General features: G+C 38.5%; 1 protein-coding gene across 5 annotated transcripts in view; it reads left to right on the plus strand.

Moving 5' to 3' along the window:
• kif13a (kinesin family member 13A) overlaps positions 1-17733 on the plus strand; it is a 98146-nt gene that overhangs the window by 20351 nt on the left and 60062 nt on the right. For all 5 annotated transcript variants that reach the window (XM_088929219.1, XM_088929215.1, XM_088929217.1 and 2 more), the window contains exons 3-4: positions 14506-14518; positions 15374-15434. In XM_088929219.1, coding sequence (XP_088785345.1) covers positions 14506-14518; positions 15374-15434 — 74 coding nt within the window. The remainder of the gene's footprint in view (positions 1-14505; positions 14519-15373; positions 15435-17733) is intronic.

The following is a 17733-nucleotide window of genomic DNA, read 5'->3' on the forward strand; positions in this document are numbered from 1 at the left end:
AGGCAGGCCCTGTCAGTACCCTCAGGCAAAGTTGTGTTTGCAGGCAGTTTCAGCCCCGCTGAAAGCAAAACCGCACAAATCTAGCTGAAAGCTGTCAGTGCCTGTGAAGTGTTGAAAGCAGCAGCTAGACTGAAATTACGAAAGTTAGACTGATTTAATATTAATAATCGAATTTAATTATTTTCCTCAGATTTTCAAGTTGAGTTCAGATGTATTACCTTACATTGACACAATATGACTGATGGGTCAGAAGCACAGGTCATGACCATTATTAATGCAGGTACAAAAAAAACCTGAACCTAAAGTCAACCTATTTCTGCCAAGTTGGACTTTGCTTTCAGAAAATGGTAATAATAACACACACTGTATTTTACTTGGCGTTTACCTGATGCACATCACTTTAATTAAATGTGCCGTTTGTATGGATGGACTGATGCAGCAAATACAACAATGACAGGTAATTTATAAGAGGTTGCCTCTGTAGCTTCCTGTAGTAAGAGTTGAAGCAAGCAGTGTAGGTTCATAGAGTATTAAAGAAGAAATGGGGAGAGTTTGATTCAGGTTTCAACAGAACGCAAATGTTAAATTTCAAGTGTAGATGCAGTGGAGTGGTAGGCTTTAAGTCCAAGAGGGAACTTCATTTGTTCGTAGATATGGCAGTAACATATGAACCACCTCGTGCACGCATGCACACACATGCACTGTGATGGGAACCAAGGAGCTGCTGTTGTTGGGGAGGAGGGCAGGATAGAGGAATATAAAGTGAAGAATTCTGGGAAAAGGGTAACTGTTACCCGTATTTATACAGTACCTAGTTGGGTGTAGTGAGTCATTAGTCCTAGCTTTTCAACATCTGTTTAGAAGTCTGGCTGCTTCATTACACACAACAGATCCAGAAATGGAAAGAACCAAGGTCTGGAGCCAAGCAGAAGAGGGACCCAGATCGTCCAGATGTGAATACGGGTTAGCGCAGCTGCCTCGGCTCTTGGCTCCTGCTGGGGCACCTGAATCGTTCTTCAGTGCATGTGTGTCTATGTGTCCGCTGTGCGATGGACTGGAATCCTTTTCCAGGGTGTAGTACCACTTCATGCTTCTGGGACAGGCTGTGAGTTGCGTGGACCCCTACAGGAATGATTTCTGTTAATGGATGGATAATTAGACAAAGGTTTGCTGTTTGATAAGAAGAGGGCCCCCAGGCTGCCTTTGTGATTGATTAGCTATCGGGTGGGATTGTAACCGGTGCATCAAACCTTCGGAGAACTCCTGTAATATTGGATGAGCCAGACAAATGTGTGCAACAGAAGTAGATCTTCTGGTCTGGAAATAATTTTACTGGAATAAGTTGGATGTTTTTTTTTTAGTTGAGCACATCAGGTTTTTCAGACTCTCCGCGGAGATCAATGAAGTGTTTCATGGTGTCCTCCAACCATTGACAGCAGGGCTCTTTCATTGTGGGTAGTTTTCTTCTTCTCTTCAGAGAATGGAAGGTATCAGTATACCTTGCTCAGGCAACATTTTAAACTTACTGCTGAAGTTTGTTGTAGTGGCGACTTTATTTTGCCTCAAGTTTCACTTATTCAATTAAGAAGTTATTCTTGCTTATTCAGGCTGGGCATGAGGCCACACACTTGCTGGCTTCCTGTCCAACTGAGCTTAATTACATAAATTGGAGCCTTAATTGAATTAACAAGTTGGTTGGTTGGAATATTTCCAAGTGTTTTTTTTTGGTCAGAAATTTAGAACTTATGGAAAAAAGCATCTTGCAATATGTTTAAGAGCTGAGAACAACCAGTTACGCAAATAAAGCCTTAATTGACTTAATAGGATTAATGTGAACCTAGAGCTTGGCTCCGACAAACATGAGCAGGTGTGTAGGCCTCCAGGACCAGGATTCCTCACCTGGAGAACTTGTGATCTCTCTTCGCACTGCAGTGTTTATTCTGAATTGCTGTGTGGGCAGGGATTCAGGTAATTTACTTTGATAGCTTTTCACAGAGAGAAGCTTGTCTTGCATGTTCCCTGTTGCTGATTATTATGGTGCACTGACTCATAGACTTGGTAGCCTGCCTCATGTTTCATGTTTATCTGTTGCCCGGTTACCTCTATTACTGGGATATAAGGTTAAAGAGAATAATAGGAAGTCATCACTCTAAAGAATTAACTAAACCCTTTCTCACTTTTCTGGCTTAGTTTTCTATGGGAATCTTTCTTTCCAGCTAACTAATCTCTCTGATCTGGCCAGGAAATTACTTAATGCTGCCTGTTCTAGTACTTTGGGGTTCTCATCGGCATGAAGATAGAAAAACATTGGTCGTCTGTACTGCTGCCTCTGTTCTAGTTGACAATATTTAAATCGAGGTAAAGACTGTTCCTCAGTGTGGAAATTAAAAATATGTTGGACTAAGCCAAATAAATTCTTACAGTATATATGTTAAATCTGAAACCTGTTTACGTCCCTGAAATATAAAGTGGATTTGGATTTTGGCTTTCATTCAGTTCCCCTTATGAGGCACTAAACAGCTCCAAGACTGTGGAATGATCGCCCAGCCCATATCAGATAATACAAGTCAGTCAGCAATTTTAGAGTTTGGCTTTATAAATTACTTTTATACTTTTACTTCTGTCTAATTTATGGTTTTAATTTGTATTAATTAATGGCCTATTTATATACTTATCTTTCTTTGTTGATTTTTGTCTTGTAAAACATTGTAAAACAGCAGTTACCTTGTGATGTATCACGAAAGACACTTTGTAAAATTAAGATAATTTACAGGTTATCAAAAAATGTATAGTGTGATGTTAAGGTGGGTCAGAGGAACCTGGTTTTCCTTCCGCTTTCTCCATAGTACAAAACTGAGGGCTGGGAAATGAGATTTAAAGAAACAATAGCTAATTCCATGTGTTTTAGGTAAAAAAAACAATAAACAAGTTCATTCTAAATTGAAGGTCCAGCCATTGTGTTCAAAGTTCCCTAAATTTTGGTCTCCCAGTAGATTCAATGTACGTAACAGCCCAAACGTTCACAGCATTGAAAATATGATTCAGGTAGACCTTTTAACATTAAATCAATTACTTGTGGTTTGTGTAGCCAAGCCTGTGTGGAAAAGATGAGAGAGTGAGAGAACAAAAGAAAAGGTGAGAGAAATCCAAGCACACGTCTTAACATGTATTGCCATTAAAAAAGTGGCCCTGAATCACAGAGTTGGAGAGTTGAATTAAACATTTTTTTTAACCTGAGTAATTCTGGATATCTGCTTTGAATGCTTAAGATATGTCTGGAAGGAAACTGAAACTGTTTGGAAGTTAGAGGTTGTGAAAGGACTGCACAGTGAGACAGATTTGCTGAGCTATTTCTGGTCACAACTGGAGGCAAATCAGAGGAAACTACTGGAAATCAAGATCACAAACTCCAACTAGAACATGGCTCTGTATAAGTAATTTTTCAATTTTTTTTTAAATGGAAGTCTTTGCACAAAGACTCATCTCGGCCAGAATGAAACTTTTTTGTTTAGATACATATGTGGTTTGTGTATAAAAATTGCAGGTAAAAAAAAATGGGTAACATCCTCCCTTAAAATTCTGTTTTATCGCTGTTTCCTTCCTTCCGAGCTACATCTGGAAAAGGACTTTAGGTATAGTCTGTGGCAACAGTTGCTAGGATGTTCAGTCTGGCTTTAGTTATCTTCAGTTTAAATACCGTATGTGGGACACGAGTAACCCCCTACATCTCCACAGCGCTCTTGTTGCTCGTTATTACTCAGCAGCTTTGGTGTTCAATTTGAAAAAATCATCATCATGATGAAAACACGGGATCCAGAAAATTAAAAATTGCTTGGTCAGATAAACCAACAGAAACTGTTTGAAATATTTTATCTTGATTCCTTAAGAGGAGGGAGCAAAACTGAAAGAAATGTCTCTGAAGATTGTGTATTTCTTCAGACAATTTATTCTTTTCTTGTTGTGGTAAGGAATAAGCTCTAGGTGCTGAGAAAGAAAGCACCTAGGACTGTAAGAACTGCTCAGACTTCAGTGTCTGCATTGTTATTTTAACCCTGGGATTGTATTCATAAATGAGTAGCAGCAAATCGGCAAGGGCTTTAGCACCAGTGTCAGACTGATGGCATCCTCGGGCATCGTACTGTGAAGTTCAGAAGAGATCTTTGTCTGTCCTTTTTCATCATCATTTCACTCTGTGTCAGTGGGCTGTAAGTCCTCAAAGCTTGGGGAGTTCTGGTAATCCTCCCATAACTCAGTTTAGCTCTCCAAGCCTCCCCCGAGGACAGAAACACAATCGTCTACTGACAGAGAAACCTTCGAAAATGAAGGAAAGCGCAGAGTACAGAAGGTTTAGAGCTATTTATGTAACTCACACCTATGTGAAAAAATGAAGCGTATTCTGGCGTGCACTTAAGCACACAGTATCTAATTACGTTGGGAGAGAGGAGAATGAATTAGAAGCCTGCTGTGAGAAAACGCACTGAGGAAGAGTGCCTTTTTGGATGATGTTCAATACCGGGCTATACTTGGAACTGGCAGCTGACTGGAATGAGTAAGTCTGCCCTGGAAATGCTGTGTTGTGCTCCAGCCAATGGCGTCTGTTGCCATGTGCTCCAGGACAAACCACACAGATGAGTTATTCTGTAGATCAGGGCCCGCATGCAGCACATGCACAGACTCACTTTCCCTTTGAGCTGCACACTGTGAACAGAGCATTCAGTACAGAAAAACAAGAGACTTCTTGAAAAAGAGCTGTGGACGTTTGAAAAAAACGCCTAAGCCACATTAATAAACTTGACCCCTTTAAAGTGTGAGGATGGAATTAGTTGAATATTAAATATGGCTCGGTAATCTCTTCTTGGTCAAAAACTGTGATATACAGTAGGACATGCTTCCTGTTACAGTACTGTTATATTCTTTCCCAACATTTGTCTATGTCGCCACTAGCTATAAAAATGCTTTGTAAAATGTTCTTTTCATTGTGCTGAATGGTAAAATATGAATGTATTTATAGTAGAGGTCATAAAGAAAGCATAGACTGGAGCAAAAGTATAAAACGTGTTGCTTGACATTGGAATATTGGATCTAATGTTTGATTCTGGCCTGTTATATGTTCAATGAAGATCTTCTTCTCTTATTAAGACTTTCATTATGTATTACAGTAGGTTTAAAATATGTGAGATTATGACTGTACTTTACTTGCAGTGAAATGAGAAAGAGGGCTGTCATGTCCTTTTCTAGTTCCTTTCTTATTGCATACAGTATATGTGCTCATATAAACACTGCTCTGCCTTGGAAAGGGCTTTCTGCTGTGTTGTGCTTATACATTTTTTCCTGTTCACATGCAGACACAGTGTACATGGCAGGGAGCTGTCATATTGGGGCCCAAGCTCAAATAATATACAGGTATGGTCAGAAGGGAATGCCAGCGTATGGTGCAGTGGAAACCCATCTGTGAGGATGGAAAGAGCCCTTATCACAGTGTCTCAGTGAAATGTTTCCACCTACATGGCTGAGTTGCTCCAGGTGTGACAGTGTTATCAACAGTCAGGGCCGACTTTTGCCCAAGTTGATTTTACAATAATGTGCAGAACTGTTACAAATAGTCCAAATAGGCAAAGTATGACACAGCACACAGCAACTTGAAAAACTTGAGAGACTACCTGGTGAAAGTCACCTCTCCCCTTGAATCCCCTCATTAATTATTGCCATACTCTTGCCATTACTTTCACATTATTTGATGTTGAACGTTGTTTTGCACACAGTATTCCACTTTCGGTTTGGACGGAGAACAACACAAACATGCAGGTTTCATCTCCTGGATTGTTCTAGAGTCCAAGCTTTTTTGGTCGTCTGTCTCTGACGGCTGACAACTTTTGGAAAGTGTAAGACTGAGTCTGAAAAAGGATCAGACAGGTTTCAGGAGCAACCATAGTGCATGTGTTTCAATAACTTTGCCCTTTATATTCGCTTCTCTCCTTTCAGATGTTCTTCTCAAACATCAGTTCAGTCTTGGTAATGTACTTAATTTTGAAATGACCTCTTAATTTAAAATATTTGTATTTTTTTAAAAATCTGCAATTATTAGGTAGGAATCCTTCCAAAAGCATCTACCCGTTGAGTCATGCATCTTGTTGTGTGCCTCAATCACTGTTTTACCTGGCACCTTGAGAACTCAGGCCAGCTAATTGCAGGCCTACTCCTGGCAGCACTGAGTCAGCTTCTCACTGCTGCCCCCTGGAGGCTCCCAGTCACAGTTGGCTAGGCTGCTCCCGTGTTCAAAGCGAAAGCCTTTTCCACTTGAGCCTATTCGGAGACCCAGAACTTGATTTAACGAATGTGAAATTTCTTAATAGTAATGTAGGTAATAGGATTGATTGATGGTAGTGGTGTAGGTTTGTGAAAGCTAAGTCTTGAATTTAAAACTTTTAAGATTTTCCTTAAATAGATTGTGGCTCATTAGAACACATTTCCCTAATGTTTTCTTAAATAATGTTTGGAAGTATATAAAGAGATTTATTTGAAGATATTAGAAAGATATAAACTGTTTTTTTTGTTTTCAAATAAGAAGCTGGTAACTTTTAAGCCATGATTAAGTAGTCCATTTTTCAAATATAGGCAATCTTCATATAAACCATACAAGGATAATCCTAGTCACATGGATAAACGAGAATATACTAATTTACTAATTTGTTTGAGTATGCCAAGAAGTGGTTTAAGCGTTGTCATTTTTAATATGGGTTCAGTCATCTTCTGTCCAGCTTAATGATTTTTTTCCCTCTTTCGAGCGAGGAAAAGGGTCCCTCCTAGACAGATGATGCTGTTTAAAGTGATGAGTTCTCAGTTAATGACCCACTGCCCTTAATCCTTCATCTCAGTCTATGACAGTATCTACCACACCAGATGTTTCTGTGAGCTGCTCTTCAAATGCAAATCTCAGTAGTAGGATTTTATCCATGAAACTCCATTAAGGGCAGTTCAAGATGTGACTCTGAAAAGTAGTTATAAGATTCAACTGAAGATGAAGGGATGAAGATGATTGATAAAATAGAAAATGTGAATTTTGATTCCCTTAACAGCAGAATTTTAGTGCAACTTAGTGTTTTGAACTAGGTCAGTAGCACCACCCCACTGAGATGAATCTGTATCCGTTCTTTACAAAGAGCACACAAAGGTTCTATTGCCCTGCTTGGGCAGCAGTATAGTAAACAAGTGTAAAAAAATAGAACAGTATTACTTGCAAATATTCTGCCATTGCTACAGCACATCACTCTCATGTTTTATATCTTTGGTATTTTTTCCATATCTTTTTGGCAGTTTTCACTCTGAGCTTCACAGTCCTTGTACTATGATTGATCTAGTTTACAAAACCCTTGTTTGCAAACATGGCCTGAAATGAACTAGGTAAACTATGATAAGGACTGCAGAGAGGTTTTCAATAATAAAGTCTTTTTACTTTCCCAAATCTATTAAGTGTACCAAAAATATCAGGTTCCATTTATCGTTGTCCTATGTACCTTTTTTATTCAACATATAATAAAACCATCAGACCAGATAATATAGTTGTGTGAGAGACCCACAGCTGATTATATTTATTTGTGCAAGATGCTTAATGAATTTAATGGATAGTTCTCCTTCAAATGTTTGAACAACCCTCAGTATGGGTTACATGTTAGTATAATTCTGTTCTCCAATCTCTCACACTTGTTTCAGTGTATTAGAAATTGTTATTTATAAATTTTATAAAATCCATTGCAAGCTTCGGGTTTTGAGTCTTGATAAACTGAGCAAGCTAAATTTTGTTGACCTGTTTCTTGCCCGGAGCAAGTTCTTGTCTTTTGAAGTTTGTTTGAAGATCAGTTCTTGATGCATAACCAGGGTCTTCACGCCTGGTTCTGTTTAAAGCAGTGATACCCAGAGATCTGGTAAACTCTGATAACTGGTCAATATTGAACTGATTCACGTCACTAAAAGCACAGCTTGACTGAAATCTGTAGATTTGTTTTCACTCCAGATATGGCCAGACATACTGTATGGATCCTACTCCTCCGGGATCCACAATATCCTAAAAACACTTTTAAAATCTTCAGTGTTTCACTCATCCGAGTGTAAATTGTTTGCTAGTATATTCTGAATACAAAGTAAAAATCTATGGGAGACATTAGAAAATTACAAATTATTGCATTAAGAGTCATAAATAAGTAATTGGACCAGGGAGATAGCACTCTCAGCAGAATGAGACGTTGGATAAACATTTTCATTTGGCCTTTTTGAATTTTAAGGATCTGTATTTTCAGTCCAGCTGAGACATTGTTTTTTTTTTTACAACATATTGGCCACATGTGTTTCTTCTTTTAAGCTCAATGAAGTTTGAAGCGTGATAGCCAGGAACACATGGGGCTGAATCTGTCGCTCCAACATAAATCTAATTGTTCTGTAGTCTGGATAAAGCATTTAGGCATTTCTGATAAATATAGAAGACTAAGCACACGCATCTATTCTCTGTCAATTAAGTATGAGTACTATATCCCAGCTGTATCAGACAGCCTTTCTTGTTCTGCAGAATTCTATGTAGAGTACACGCAGTGTGTTGTCAGTAACTTCAGTTTCACTGGGGAGGAGGCAAACATCAAGCGACTATCTTTGTGAAAGGCCTGCATATTCCACATAGAACCTGTAAAAAAGTGTTTCATATTGTGTTTTGGACTTTTTCTTCAGGAAGCAGAGGAATGTTCTGGATAAAGATCAAGAATGCATCTGACTTCTGCTTTAATTTAGTTGTTAATGCTGTTCAGTCATATAAAGTATTTCAGACATTTTACCAGGTGCTTGTCAGTACTGTTTGTAGACTTATTTCTAGTTAAATTGGTCTCTTTTGTTTTGCTTTTTCACTTGATGGTTTGAAGAATCCAGATATTCAGTGTCCCTTCATTTAAAAAAATCCATCCATGACGGAAGAGCAGAAAGCAGTCTATTAGGCTTTCAAAGACAGGAAGAGGGTCAATTATTTGAATGAGTTCAACCGAGTTGTAAAGTATGACAGAGCTGAAACTGCAGTGGTAGGAGGGTATTTTTCAGGCAGGCCAATACCTGTTCCTCCTGCAGGGCTCTAAGCCTATACTCTCAGCCTTAGAGCAATTGGATTTTTAAAGAACGAAAGCCACATTGATGGCATTTCATCTTTGTGAAAGGGCAAACTTTCATTGTTATGTTGAGAACACATTGCTACAAACATTTTAAACAGGTGATCTCAACTCTACTTAGGATTTGTGGGTCTGATATAAAAAGTTGGTTTTCTCAGTTTTCTGCAGTTAAGCCAATGGTACTGTATACTGAAGCATTAATACTGAAGTCTGTGAATTGTTTTAATTGACTAAAATTATGTGGTCAAGTTTTTTATATTTTGACGTGAGCTATGAATCTCATTAAACTGATTCCGAAAGTGTTTTATTACCTAAGAAACAGTGCTAGAATTAGATCACCTCTCGACTTGTCCGATGCCAGGGAATGAGTTTGTGCCTTTATTTCATCAGACGGGGCTGTCCTGTCTTGGCTACAATACAGCTTGTGCAAAATGAAGCTGCAAGGATTCTCATACAATTAAATTAAATCAGTCCTGTTTGGGTTTCATTGCCCTGACATCAAGTATGTTATAGAATGTTATTGATCTTAAACTGAGTTTGCCTTTTCTGGTTTTGTAAGGGCTTAAAGTGAGGAATTGTGAACTCCCACAGGTCAAACAGTGAAATATGTTTCCTTACTGGGTTCAATCGATTCCTTTACTCTCTCAGTAAACCACCAGTCTTCCTATGTGAATTACTGAAGGCAGCTAAACTGTATGTCTTCTATCTTGACAGAATGACCATGACATTATGATTTCACTGATTTGTTCCATTTTTGTAGTCTTAGAATTGCTGCACGAGCGCTGTGGGGTCTGTATTAGGATCCTAAGGCAAAGGGCTGTTGTACTTTGTTTCAAATATTCCTTCAGGAGAAGGGACCTTAAAATTTGAAACTGGGATTGGATTTAAGAAATTATCTGAAATTCTGCAAATCTTACTTTTTGCCTTTGAAAGCTACAGTGAAAGGTGAATAATACCTTTACAACACTGGTTGACTATGGCAGCTAAGCTGCGATTAGTTCGTAGGCAAAATATGAAGCTCACGACCCTGTCCCTGTTTAATCCCAGCGTGGAATGAATTTAATCATGTTGTGAATGTCTCCATGCCCTGAGAAGAATTGGAACGGAATCTGGTCTGTTTATCCTGGATGTCCCAGTTTCACCTCTGTTAGTGTAATTGGTTTAAGTCCCTGAAGTAACATAGCAGACCTGAAAGTGTCCATGGAAACGCACACCTTTTCTCTCTAAATGTATGGGACATTTCAGTAAAACAAAGGCCTGCCTTCCGTAACCTTGTCGTCTCTGATTAAGACCTCCTCAGAAACTTCATTGGTGCTCCTTGCTGAATTCCATCATCATGAATACTAACATGATGTATTCGTGATGCATTCTTGCATCTCGCCATTTGCCTGTAATTGAATGCGACAGTGACGCCATTCTGGACAAACTCAGAATGTGGAAAGTTCAACATTCTATTTAATTGGGAAACAGACCAGGAGAAGGGGGAAATGTTACACATCAAGATGGATATACATAGTAAGATGCAGCAAAATCACCTTTTGTTTTCTTTTTATAGTGTTCTGTCTTAGCCAATATTAATAGTATTTTTTTAATGAAAGCCATCTTAAATAGTAGAGATGACAGTTCTAAATAGCCGTCCAATTTATTCTGAAACTCGATTCGTTGTGGGTAAATGTTTGTCAGGATGTAGTGATTGCCCTGTTTGGGTACCTGCTTAGACCATAGTTGTGACATACCTTTGTCAAACATACAGACAGAAAAATTACCGTTGAAGTGATAGTGAAGGCTGACAAACTGGAAAATTGGACACACAAGGCTGAAACAGCAACCTTACTGGATGTATGTTCTGACAGCCTCTTCTGTGTATTTAGCAGGTCAAAGAGGTTATCCACTACAAACTTGCTTTAGTTGATGATGTGAGAATAGTAACCCATTTCTTGCTGATTTATTGTCTTCCAAAGAACAGTGATCACACACAGATTTTTCTCTGTTGTCTCACATTAATTGGTAAAAATGAAGACATAATTAAAAGCTTTGTACTTTTGAAAACCAGCAGTCATCAGGATGATGTTTCTGTAACACTCAAGGCTTTGTTCTGATACCGGTCTGTGCTAACAGAAGATTTCCTTTCTGATTTTTGTTCCTAAAATGTCCTTTATTAAAGGTACTCTGTTTTAAACGCATGCCAGTAAAGAACAACAGTTCAGTCACTGAAATCTGAGTGAATCCTCACCAGTGCAGTAGTTGTTTTATACCTATCATTCATCCATATACTGTAAGTCCTGATGCACATTGTCAGACCCTCACAAATTATACCAGGAATTATAGGATAATAATGTTTTCATTATGGCCTTACTTGACATCTTTTCTGCTGTGCCAGCCCCTGCAAATCTTTTTCATGGAAAGTTGATTTGTGTGCTCTCTGCCTTTCAAAAAAAAATGGTGACATGTTGCTTGCTTCGCTTCAGTTGATTCGGTTGGCCTCAAAGCGTCCCAGATGGCATCCGGATCCATTTTGAAAAGGCCAAGGAATCATGCCCTGAGAATTGAGCTTGAGCCAGACTGCGTCAGCTGCTCGTGCCCATTGCTACGCAGCCACCAAGCTGCAATATGCAGTAGCTTTATAGGTAGAACAATGTTTCCTTTGGAACATAAAGGGGCTCCGTTAAATCAAGCACTTACTCTGCTAATCTCATGCTGTGTTACCAGGCAAAAATGTTTTTTTATTACAGCAGTGACCCTGTAACTCACCGCAAATGTACAGCTACAAGCCTTATTTCTAAGAAATAAGTAGATGAGAAACTTAATAAAGAACAGGGTCATTGTATGTTCAAAAACATGCACGCTAAGCTTGTGAATCAAAGTCTTTTTAATATAGATGATTCTTGTGAATTATTTGGTGTATTTGACCGGTTAAATATTCTTAATAAGTAGATTCTTTTTATGTTACATTTATCCCTTTTTATTTGTGGAGTTGATGGAGATCAGTCATTTTCGGAAAGAAGAGCTGTTTCTTTTGCAGCTTTTCAGCTCTGCCTATCTTCCAGTGCCTGTGACACTGACACTCTTAATTCTTTAATTTGTTCTGTATTGTTAAATATACAGTTACCCACAATTTATCCATGGCCATACCATCTCCAGCCAAATTTGTTGTGTGGATGCTTGCACTTAATGTCCATCAATTCTGACACAGCTTGTGTGTAGTTACTAGAATTCACTGTTGTTATTTTTCCTTTCTTAAAGAAAATAAACACTCAAGGATAATAGAAAGCTTATACAGCAACACATTTTAATACAAATCTGCTACCTTGAATATATTTTTCATATATTTTTCAAAATGTGTTTTCGAAATTCTGGATTCTGCAAATAAAAAAATGATATTTTGTGTGATCTGAAAGGTGCTGTAACCATGTTATCAAATAATTACACGTTTCTTTAGAGGAATTGTCCTAATATATTGTAATGCTACATGGCCAGCAGCCATATCACTCTGCAACTCACAACTGGCAACCCACTGAAGCTCAGCAAGTGTGAGCCTGGTCAGTACCTGGATGGGAGACCTCCTGGGAAAAACTAAGGTTGCTGCTGGAAGAGGTGTTAGTGGGGCCAGCAGGGGGTGTTCACCCTGTGGTCTATGTGGGTCCTAATGTTCCAGTATAGTGAAAGGGACACTATACTGTAAACAGGCACCATCCTTCGGATGAGACGTAAAACTGAGGTCCTGACTCTTGGTGGTCATTAAAAATCCCAGGGCGTTTCTCAAAAAGAGTAGGGGTGTAACCCCGGCATCCTGGCCAAATTTCCCATTGGCCCTTACCAATCATGGTCTCCTAATAATCCCCATCTATGAATTAGCTTCATTACTCTGCTCTCCTCCCCACTAATAGCTGATGTGTGGTGAGTGTTCTGGTGCACTATGGCTGCCGTCGCATCATCCAGGTGGGGGCTGCACATTAGTGGTGGTGGAGGGGAGTCCCCATTTCCTGTAAAGCGCTTTGAGTGGAGTGTCCAGAGAAGCACTATATAAGTGTAAGCAATTATTATTATTATTATGAAACTTGGCACATCATAACTAGGTAGCTCAAAGCCACTTTGCAGACTAAGCAAACAGCTGATAATGGCACATTTTAAGATAAATGGTGTAAAAACTAACCTAACTAATTAGTGTCTGGCCATTGCTTGCTGTAGTATTTTAGAATCAGGGTTGCAGACCTTTAGGTCTGAGGGCTCTGGCAATGCCTGTGCTTGTCTGCCGATGCAGGAATGGGTTCTGACAGTGCCCCGGGCTGCCACCTGCAGTGAACAGCGTTAAACAGAGAGCAAGTTCCTTGCAATGGTCAAGGCCAGGCCAGAGGCAGAATTAGTGCAACACAATAGAGTCAGTGGGGCATTAAGAGTTTAAAATTGTTTCCTTTTGTTGTCGTTCAGTATCCCAGGCTGGAAACACTAGTGTTTGGGGTTTCATCGTAACAACCATTAGAAATCTCATGCTTGCTAACAAAAGAAAATTGATACTGAAAATGTATAAAGCTTTGCATTGTTAAAATATTTTGTTGGAAACATATTCATTTGAGCTTCTTACACTAGAATAAATAAAGAAAAGAGATCTTTAATGATAACAATCTGTATCTGACAACATATGAAGTACAAGATTATCTCTTTGAAAATATTACGTTTTTACTGTTTAGGATACTATGTTTTGCTGTAGTTGACTATGGTCCTAACATATATCTTATTATAAAAAAATGTTTTTAAAAGGCACTTTTCGCACATCATTTATGAGATGGAAAGGATTATAGATACATTTTCAAGGATCTTTAAATATCCTTCTTGACATATTAGCTACTTGTACTGTCTGTAGATTTAATATTGTGTTAAGATTTAATTCAGAAGGTCACTGTCAGATATATAAAATACATATATAATGTATCACAGTGAAAGATACTGTAAAATAACTAATATCACAAGCCAGAATGCCACTGACTCCTATTTTAAACAGAAACACCAATAAGCAGATTTAGGACTCAAATCAGGGTTTTAGCATAATTTTATATAAAAAGACTCAAGAGATTTTTGCAGAGTCTTTTTGTTGCACATACATTTTTAGTCTCTGTGACAGAGACTGCAGTCCCAAAGTCACACTGATTGGTGTTTCTCGGTGCCTCAGTTGTAGCTCTCCAGGCTTCTGCCAGTCATTTTGCAATGTCTTCCGCATAGTCTCAGCTTCTGAGTTCTCTGTACCTGCAGTTTCTGTAAAGCTGTCAAAAGGAAACATTGTGACTTTGTCGCCTGTCTTCTTTTCCATGATGTTCCTGGGGTCCCTGTGCCACACTGTGCTGCACATTATTCCTCTCTCAACTTCCAGAAAACCTCCCAAGGTATGTAACAGGCCTACACCAGCGTTCACTATCTCGCCATATTTGAAAAAATGTACAGTCATTGATCAAGCAGCAGTGATGTCATTATCACCACAGTAATTGTAAATGTGGGAACAACTTGTTCGCTTTTCAAAAACAAGTTTCAGAAAACAACTGCAAACACAACTGACGGTCAACAATCAAGTGAAATCTGAAAAAAGTAACACTGTAGGGCGAGAGACTTAAGGCTGGGACAGTGGTGTTATTTTCACCAGGGGTCTACAGTACCCTTGCAGCGATGCAATAGCACACACACTATTAGCCTGGGACTTTTACAGTACTGACAAATTGGTCAATCAGTGGAATAACTTTACCTGACATGTCTTCAGTAACATTTCAGGGCACCTACAACAAAAAAAAACGTCAAGAAAATGACCAACTTTAGGAAAGTGTTGTATTTATAAGTGATACATTTCTTTTTGATGTTCAGTATATGTAATCTTTTCCTGTTAAATCAGTGGCCTTGAGGTTTTGCATTTATTGGTTTTGAATTTATTTGTTTTATATCTGGCCTTTCCTGATCCCACCTGATTTCTTACCGTCAGCTCCGATATAATGGCTTGTTCTTAAATCTGAAATCTGACATTTTATTTAGATGTTAGAATAAACTGGTTGTGAAAACTGTGGTACCATTTCCACCTTTCTGCAGAGTAAGCCTTGGATCTATTTGTGCAAGCTCTGTCTTGTCACCGTCAGCCACACGGCAAAAGATTCTGTCGGGCACATAAGCCCAGACAAGCAAATCAAAGAACCTAATTGAGGATCACAGCGGCATTCTTGAACTGATACTCAGTGGGTCTCTTTGTCTTTCCACAGGTGTTTGCCTTTGACTATTGCTTTTGGTCCATGGATGAATCAAATGTTACAAAATATGCAGGTGAGTCATTCATTTTATTACAGTGATAGTGGCCAGGAAGAATTACGTGTTTCATGCCATGAGAGCAGTTGAATCTTTTCTTCCCTGCAGATGTATAAGTTCCATATTGGAAACAAAAGTCCCTAAGCACTTCCTAATTGTCCTACAAAACAAACTTTTTCCTACTTTGTTGTTTCCCGTTTGATTTAATTCACTGATCTCTGTATGTTTTAAAGGTAGGTGATAGTGGGTTTTTTTTTTGTTTGTTGATGGTTATAAAGGGTGTTCTTTTTTTAGTCTTTTAAAAGAAATTCACCTACAGAACACCAATCGGACTTGTAAAGGTTTTTCTTGTTTTACTTGTAAAATGACATTTGAGTATTTGGAAGTATTTTCTAGATCTCTATACTGTATGTAGGATACATTAAAATCAAAGCATAGAATGCACATACGTTTAATTTTTATGTAGCTGATGCAGCAACAGCCTTCATCTGAACTAATCAAGGTTTTTTTTACCAGCTTTTCATTTAGTTGGCACTGTATTAAAGTGTTTGAAAGTATGGTTCACAAGGATTAAGTCAGTTAAACATGTTTATTGAGTGTTTTACTCATAGTAAATCTTGCTGAACTTGTTTGGCTGAAGGCCAGCCTCCTGGATATACAGTAGGACGAGGAAGCTACAGTAGTGAACTGTAGCTACAGTGAAAAATGCGCAAATGGGAGCAAAGAGGGGGTGGAGGAGGGATGCAAAAGATGAATGTAAAGGAGAGAGATGTGTGTATAGTATCATAGTTGTTTTACATGCAGGAAATGACATTGGGAATGATTATGATTAACGGCAGCTGAGGCGAGTTAAACTTGGCTGCTTGTCACCCCTCCTGGAGTTCTGTTGTAAAAGTCTGGAGTCTGGAGTAACATAACAGCTCAGGTGTGGTCAGTCACTGCAGGCTTGGGCCCTGTCACGTCCATTCTGAGTCTAGATGAGTCTAAATCCAAATTGAATGCTAGCTCCCAGAAAGTTCATTCTGGTGGCTCATTGTTTGAATCTTAGCTGGTAGGGTGTGGCACAGTGGGCAGTTGCTCAAAAAGCTGACGACTGTTTTAAGGGAAAACAGATGGCCCTTTTTCAAGGGGACTAATAGGACTGTGAAACTCCTTGAACACTGAAATTTTTCTCAAAAGGCTGCCTATAGTCTTTAGCCAAAACATACTGAATTAAAAGTAACATCACAACAACACTTGCAAGTTTTTACCAGTGGCATCTATAATGTAGCTAGTTTGATTCAGTAACCCAGTCACCTCTAATTTCTGTATCTCTTTTTTTATGCTTTTAAAAAAATTGACTAAAAACGTTGCTACTTTAATTTATATTTTTGATAGTTTTCACTCACAGAGAAAATATAAGAAAAAGTGATTATTTAAAATTAAATTGAGAAATTGGTAAGTTAGAAGTGAATCTAAAGTGTCCGGAGACAAGGAATAAATCTTACTTATCAAAGCATTATAAAGCTTGAACATAAATCCCCTTAATTTAAATTCCAGTTTGCTATATATCCAAGCAGCATTTGGTTTGTTGTTTTCATTGCTTCACTGTGTTGTACTGAGGAGGACATAGGAGAATCAACATAAACACCATTCATGCACATACTCCACCCATGTGATAGTATAGTGTGTTTTGCTGCTTCCTGTGTGGATAACATGTTGACATTAAATTTCATTTGCCAGATGTTTGCCCATTCCGTGATTTTGTTGTTTTTTAGAATTCCATTACATTATTTCTGTTTGCTTCTCCCACAATTTTTATGTGCAAATGTACGGTAACTAGTTTGCTATCTACATCAGACTCCGAATCATTGATAGAAATTTTAGAAAGAATAAGGGGCCTTAGACAGATCCCTCCTGGTTACATTTCCTCAGATAAAGATTATGCCTTTTTAGTTAATTTACTGTTTATGAACCAGTTCTTGAGGCATGTGCCTGGATTACCTTAGATCCCCACAGCTTTCAGTTTGCGTATAAAACTTTTAACCTTACCAGAAGCTTTCTGGATATCCCAATACTGTTTAACATGTCACGCTTTATTGGTATTAATGGTCTTTGTTGCTTGTTCAAAGATGTCTTTTAAGTTATTCAGACAAGACTTTCCTTTTCCTTTCCTAAATCCAGCTCGACTGTCTCTGAAAATTATTTTGCAAATAGTCTTCTGGTTTAGCTCTGTTTTCCATAATTATACCTGACTGTCGCCCTTCTCTGGGACACATAATATGCAGGTCAAGTAAACACACTGCTATGGGTTGCTAAATGTACAGTGTTTGCTGTG

Source organism: Atractosteus spatula, chromosome 12 (assembly GCF_055471065.1).
Source record: "Atractosteus spatula isolate fAtrSpa1 chromosome 12, fAtrSpa1.hap1, whole genome shotgun sequence".
Lineage (NCBI taxonomy): Eukaryota > Metazoa > Chordata > Actinopteri > Semionotiformes > Lepisosteidae > Atractosteus > Atractosteus spatula.